The sequence below is a fragment of the Fragaria vesca genome, linkage group LG5 (genome assembly GCF_000184155.1).
Source record: "Fragaria vesca subsp. vesca linkage group LG5, FraVesHawaii_1.0, whole genome shotgun sequence".
NCBI classification, from domain to species: domain Eukaryota; kingdom Viridiplantae; phylum Streptophyta; class Magnoliopsida; order Rosales; family Rosaceae; genus Fragaria; species Fragaria vesca.
The window spans coordinates 28014458-28021648 of record NC_020495.1 but is presented as its reverse complement, the minus strand read 5'-3'; the positions used below and the strand labels follow the sequence as shown (position 1 = coordinate 28021648).

Genomic DNA, 7191 nt, shown 5'->3' with positions numbered 1-7191 from the left:
TATATATATATATATATATATATATATATATATATATATATCTTATTCAGTTATTCAAATTCCCAGGAGTGATTGACATGATAGGTTTTGGTTCAAGTTCGTACGTAGTATGAGAGCTTGGATAATTCTAGTTTAGCTTAGTTTGGTGGTACTTGGTATATATCGATCCGTGCGTGTCTGTTTATATCAATATATGTAAATGTTAATTTGGTCGTTGATTCTGTTGCAAGTCATCCCTTAATTGTATTCCCTGTCCTGATACAATTGATTCTGTGCTATATCTGGTGGTGTAAGGTGAAGGCCTTTATCATCCACTGGTTTGATTTGGTTCCTAGCTCGATTTGCCTTTCTATATATTCAATCAAGTGGCAATACATGCAGCTTGGATTCCGTTTTTAGTTCTTAATTTGCAGAAAAATAACTAAAACTTAATTACATGCAGTACATATATCTCAGAAACGTACTAGGGTTTATATGATTTTCTTTAAACATCAATTTGAAAACTCAGAAACGGCGCCTGCCCTTAGACTAGAAAGCGTTGTTGTTTTAGATATAAACTTAGGGATCTTAATATTGACAGGAAACAGACGCAGTTCTTGATACTGTTGCGGCTCAAAAGGAACAAAACCCAGCTAAACCTAGCTAGGTGCGAGTGTGTACGTGTGTTTATATATATGCTTGTACGTACGTGTTTTCCCGCAGGTGAGGAGAAGTACCACGTATCCTCTTACTTAATTGGCCGGTTTAACTTGTGCTATGACTCATCATCATCATCCTGTAAAAGAAGACAGAAAAAAAAAGCACGCAAGATCGATCTGAGTGGTGACCACGTTGCACAAAGGAAGGCCGGAGCACACCCACGCATTCATCCATTCTCTGATTGATTGATCGATCCACTTCCTTTACCAGTTTACGGCCACTTTCTCTAGTCATCGTTACATGCATTTCATGAACTGATTGCACTCATTCATCATAACCTTGAAAGTTGAAACCCATTTCACTAGTGTATTATTACTAATCTTTAAGAAAACCTACACAAAGCCCCATTCCCCAACATGGGCCTGAACTATATGCAAGGGAAAGTTCATGCATATGGTATGGAGAAGAAGGTATGCTATCTCCAAAATTAATGCGAGGAGTGCAGAAACGTACTGAAAACCATTGCAACACGCTTGTATGGACAAGAAGGTATGCTATCGATCTCCAAAACGCGACGGGATTACAAAGTAAAGTTTCAGAGAAACCGATCAGCCATTTTTGTAGCTTGATCAGATCTTTGATTATTTGCAACTGATTACAACACATCCAAAAAACAGCGTGTGAATAAAATTTGCGTAATTATGAGGACATAATTAAGCGTGTTAATATTCTACCCCCTCAATTAAAAAGAAAAAAGACCATTTGCACAAAATAGAAAAAGTCAAACCCTATTTCAATGATAATCTTTTTTATTAGCCTATTTGAATACAAGGTATTTATTTTAAGCCCAAATACACAAATCTTTATTAAAATATAATAAATGATATTTTAAAAGACTTTTTTACCCTTAACCTTTATTTAAAGAGAAAAAATAAAAAATAAAAAGGAAAGACTTTCCCGGAAGCACACCGGACACCGGCGCCGGTCGTCGGTCACCGGATTCCGGTCGCTGAACACCGGACACTGGCCGCCGGATTCCGGTCACCGGTCGCCGGAAAATTGATGGTGATCGGAAAATCGTCGGAGACGTCGGAGTCTCACTGGATTTTTTTGAAAAAAATGTCACCGGAACCCACCGGATCTTGCCGGAAGCATACCGGCAAAAAAAATGAAGTTTACTACCTCTAGTAAACTTTTACTGGGGGTAGTAAACTTACAAAACAGTAGCTCAAATGCCATAATTCACATTGAAAAGGAGAAAAATCAACTTAGATGCGAAAAAATAAAGTTTACTACCCCTAGTAAACTTTTACTAGGGATAGTAAACTTGCAAAACAGTAGCTTCAATGCCATAATTCACATTGAAAAAGAGAAAAATCAACTTACATGCGAAAAAATAAAGTTTACTACCCCTAGTAAACGTTTACACCTAGTTTATATGGCTACCAGCCTTCTCCACCGAACCCGACGCCAAAACTATGGACCCCACAATCCTGGAGCAGTGTCCATCCACGGTGACGGTGCGGCGTAACCCTCACCGTAGAGCGAGGCCGTTAACTACTCCGGCAACCACAGCCGCCGGAATTCCAACTCCATCATGTACTGTGCCTAAGGTCCCTTTCCCGATGGAAGAGATCCTCTCCATGGACATATTCAACTCGAAACCCGACCCGGAGAATTTCCGAGTCTTCCTCTGAATTCGACCTCTGCTGAAGCTGTCGGACAAAAGGAGAGGCGTTGCCTGAGATTCGAATGCCAGATCCAAGAACGTGTGGCCGCAAAACCCTAGGAATGCGGCGAGAGAGCAACAGAAGAAGAAGAAAAGCCCTAGCGCCGAGGTCTGTGTCAAGGTGAACAGTGCTCGCTCAGTGATGGTGTCGCCGCCTCTAGCCTTGCAGGAGCCTAATCGGCTCAAATCTGAGGTCTACAATGGCTTCTCTCATGTATTCTCCCCCGATTCCTCTTAGGTTTTGCTTCTCCGACTTTTATCATTTCCGGTGACGGATCTGAGAGAGAGAGAGAGAGTTTTTGATCGGGGATAAAGAGAGGAGAAAGTGAGAAACAGAGAAAGAGAGTTAAATGAGGTCAAGGGTAATGACGTATTTTTATTAGAATTCATTGGAATGGGGTTGGTAAAGAGATTTTTATTGGAATGGGCAATAAACCTTTAAAATTAATACTAAAGTGTCATTTACTCAAAAATATATATATATATGTCTACGTTAACCCTAAGAAATACTACATTCTCATATCTATTGGAAGAGAAAATAAAGTGGAACAGAGGGTGAGAGAGAGAGAGATTAGAGACGATTGAGGAACTAATGGAGGATGGTAATTGGGTCTCTATTATCCCCCAAATGTAGCATGAAAATCTGGTATGGCTGTTAAGATGAGAACTCTCTCACTGAAAATAGGATCCTCTACAACAAATCAACTTCGGCCCGATCATTTCCTGCGGCTCACATTTCGCTTCTCAAGCTGCTTCTTGACTGCTCACTCCCTCTTCACCCACCTTTCCATTTCTCACATTGCACAATGTGACTCTTCCCTAACCTTCTTACCAACTCATCAACATGGTTTGAATTTTCCCATTCTTCCACATTTTTACTATTCTTTACATTTATATACATTTCTATTCTGGGTGTAGACCATATATATCCAATTTGAGGTGTCCAGGGGATGTGTGACTTGGCTATCAGGTAGGTTTTGGAAGGGTACATATGGATGATAGAACTTTGGTGTCTGGAAATGGAGACGAGAAACCACAGTTTCCTCCATTGGCTGGACAAGGTTCTAATTACAATCTGACTTTGGATCGCAATGAGGTTGAAAGCAATTTGGGCAATATGAGCAAGCCTCTAAATACTAGAATGGCACATTTGGATGAGTTTCTTAAAAATGTGATCTCAGTTGATCAAGAAGTGCAGCTGCTGCAACACGCTTCTTCTTCTTGTTCCTCACTACCCACTTCACTATTTCTTGGGAATTTCAATTTGAATGGACCACTAATGAGTACTACTAAGAAGAAAATTACTATCGATGAGGTATGGAAGGAAATTGCTCATCATGATCATCATTCTCTCAATCTCAATTCTGCTGCAGCCCATGATTCTTTGCATCATCAAAGAATGACTACTATTGGGGAGCCAACAACAGAAACAACACCACCTGAACATCTCCTAGTTCGAGCAGGTATCCTAAATGCTCATCAAATGATGCCTATTGATCCAGAAGCCGTGGTATCACAGCAGGCAGATTGGTTTCAGTTCCAAGTTGCTGCTGCTGCTGCTGCTCAGCAAATGACCATGTTGGACTCAAATTTCACGGTTTGTGAGTCAGTGTTTGAGAACTCATCATCAGCTATGAATCTTGATAATTTCTCTGAGAATCATCAAGTGGGTATGTCAATTCCGTTGCCAGAAATATCAGCAGCATCATCATCAGAGTCTCAGGCAACTCATGCCGAGAGGAAGCGCAATTACTCAGATGAAATGAAGGAGAAAAGCATTGAGAGGAGGCAGAAGAGGATGATCAAGAATAGAGAGTCAGCAGCAAGGTCAAGGGCAAGGAAGCAGGTCATTTTGAATATATCTTACAGCGCTATCTTTATGATGTAGTTAAAGTAGTTACTCCATCATCTGTCTCTATATATAATATGAACTTGCAACTTACGAGTATGCTTTTGTTTAATGATATAGGCTTATACCAATCAGTTGGAGAGTAAAGTATCTCACCTGGAAAAAATGAATACCTGGCTCAAAAAGCAAAAGGTACCAGAATCACAAATGTTAAGCAACGTACCCACCCATTACTGTTATTTTTATACTTCTGTTGTGATGTGTATATTTTTGTTTCATCATAGGGTTTTCTTGTTGGCTTTTGCATACGCTAGTATCCATTTTCTCTTTTGCATAAACTGGTATGAGTAGTATCTATTGTCTCATTTCTTAACAAGTATAAGCCTTCAGAGTTTAGTGATTATCCAATATGGTGTCAAAACTCCATATCTTATTCAGAGTTCAGTGATTGTCTAATATGGTGTCAAAAGTACTCTAGATCCTTAAGATATTGAGTTCCAACAATCCGACCTTCGACTTTATAATTTGATAGGTGAAGTTGCAAATAAGGGATTTGGTTAATTAAATTTTAAATTTAGTAGTTGTCCTGCATCTAACACATTTGAAAACTTAACTGAAGTTTCAGTCTTCACCTAAAACTTATGCTTAGTTTTAAGACATCCATACAAGCTGGGAAATGCTGGCTTGTTCTTTGAAATGCTGCATCTAAGGAAAAGGATTTCTACTATTCACGAGACTGCATGAGCTTGTCCGGTGATATTAGGTTTTTTCATTTTCCCCAAGTAATTAAGAACTGTATGTTATAAGTCTTTTGGTCAGTATCTCCATGATAATAGGACTATATTGCTTGGAATTAAACTGTTAACACTAGCTCTTTACTACTTCTTAATGTGTTTTTGATGCAGGAGGTGGAGATACTCTTATCTTCAAATCCTACTAATTCCATGCCTACATACCAACTTAGGCGCACCAGTTCAGCTTCCTTTTAAGCTTTTCCTTTTAGGCTTCTAGCTAGCTTAGCATCTGTTTACACATGGTCTTCCTTCATTATGATTCAGCTTCCTTATTGTGTCGTTTGTGGATTCAGAAACTTTGGTTATGCATTTTTGAGAATTGGGTATTATCCATAAGAAGGAACTTTCTTTCAGTTTGATTTTTATTTTGAATTAAAACGGTACATAGTATACAGAATTCTGTAATGTAAAACTAGCCAAGTCTGTGCAGCAACGTACTATCATCTATTTATCTATACTGCAAAAGTGCAAAGTATATAAACAAAAGGAAAATAATAATTTAAGCTCAGATTTGTCATTTCCTAGTATGATCAGTATATATAGCACTTAAATATGGCTGGTTCAATTGGCCGGCTTTTTACTTGCTTGGCTGGAGGGAGGTTTTTCTGATCTCTTGGTGAAAATCATTTCAAACTAGCTAGCTTCCTCAAAATATTTCGCAAGTGTGTATATATATTGTTTGAAATTTTGGTTGTCATCCTGTAGGGGGTGTGCTAGAAAAGCCTCCTTTTGGATTTTGGTGTCAGCCTCACCTTTGCTTATTAATCTAAAGAAAATAAAAGACTTGCAACAACAAAAAGAGAAGCTGCTCATGGAACATGTTTTGCACATATAAGTTTGATAATCATCAAACCTAAGTTTGTTAATCAAGTAATGTGTCATTACTTCTGACTTGTTATAGTTAAAGAAGGCCTAGCTCATATAAAACTTTAACTAGAACCAGTTCGAGAGTGTTGAAAATTTAAGCCTATGTGTGGTATTGGAGGTAGTTGAGGGTTTGTCATGCGAGGAACATGATAAACCTCTCAAATAGTCATATAGCACCAATGATATATTTTTCATTGTTCAAACTTCAAACTTAATTGTTATTTCTTTGAGACATTTTATCAAACATGTTGTCTTTCCCTTTAAAAGATAAATTTAGAAATCGACATCTGAATTTCATAAATATATTAATGAAAGAACCAAAGGGAAGGGTTATTAGCTTGGGACATGCAAGAGAGAATCAAAAGCTCTGCGTCAAAATGTGTTTGGAACAAATACCTGTGTGGAATATGAACACTTTCCCAGTGCGTCTTCACAGGTATCGCGAGATTTATGAAAAGTGAAAACTAGTGCGTAGAAAAATGCTGAGATTACATTATTCTCTTCCCTAGCTTTCTTTTGCTTTTTCCTCAAAGTTGTGTGATCCTTTGTAGAAGAAGCAAGTCCTGAAGGAAAAAGTTCGACGACTGCAATAAATTACAGAAGGATATCTCACAGCCACAGGTCTTGTCCTGAACCATCACCGAAAGTATTCACTACTGATGGGTCTCCCCCAACTAATATGTATGGTAACCGATCCATATTCATAAATAAGACTTGATGGCTCTCTATTATTTGGTTAATAACGTACAATAGTTTCAGTCATTTTCATTCCTAGTGTAATTTTTTTATTTTGATTTGAAGAGTTCATCCCAAGTGAATTTGTAATGTGCGTGCATTTGCAATAAAAACGTACATTGAACTAATATTGCACAATTTTTTTTATCGAGATCACACAGTTACCTTAAACGCTATGTATTTAGGCTCAAAACATGAATTGTATATGAGGTAAAGGTAATTTATCCCAACGGAGTCATATGTACGCATACACTATCTTGTATTCTTGTTGCATATTAGCTTCAGGGTGATTAACAAGCGTGGTATAAAAATTAACATCGTTCATAGTCTTTTCACAGTTTCAAACACTAACAATTAACAAAGCAGAAGGGGTTCATTCTCAAGGAAAAAAAAAAAGAAAAAAGAAGAAGAAAAAGCAGAAGTTGTTCATGATTAGAAATCCAGACCTAGCAGCTAGTCTGACTAGTCTCTCGGGCAGCCGGAGTGTGGAACTGTATCACTGCCCATATGCATGCAGCATGCTGCCCCCATTGGTCCTACTACATCCTACTACATTCATTTCAAGCTCTCTCTCTCTC

General features: G+C 38.2%; 1 protein-coding gene across 1 annotated transcript; it reads left to right on the top strand.

The window, feature by feature from the left end:
* The first annotated feature begins 3359 nt into the window (after positions 1 to 3359).
* On the top strand, positions 3360 to 5206 carry LOC101307125 (ABSCISIC ACID-INSENSITIVE 5-like protein 2-like). Its single transcript, XM_004301898.1, has 3 exons — positions 3360 to 4214; positions 4338 to 4409; positions 5123 to 5206. Exons 1-3 carry the CDS (start codon positions 3360 to 3362, stop codon positions 5204 to 5206), a joined length of 1011 nt encoding a protein of 336 aa, XP_004301946.1.
* Positions 5207 to 7191: the final 1985 nt, after the last annotated feature.

What these genes read in the sequence shown, in the direction of transcription:
- LOC101307125 (XM_004301898.1), top strand. Translation starts at nt 3,360, where the DNA reads ATGGATGATAGAACTTTGGTGTCTGGAAATGGAGACGAGAAACCACAG. An exon ending in GGTCAAGGGCAAGGAAGCAG is followed by an intron (nt 4,215 to 4,337) that starts GTCATTTTGAAT and finishes TTAATGATATAG; the next exon opens with GCTTATACCAATCAGTTGGA. An exon ending in CCTGGCTCAAAAAGCAAAAG is followed by an intron (nt 4,410 to 5,122) that starts GTACCAGAATCA and finishes TTTTTGATGCAG; the next exon opens with GAGGTGGAGATACTCTTATC.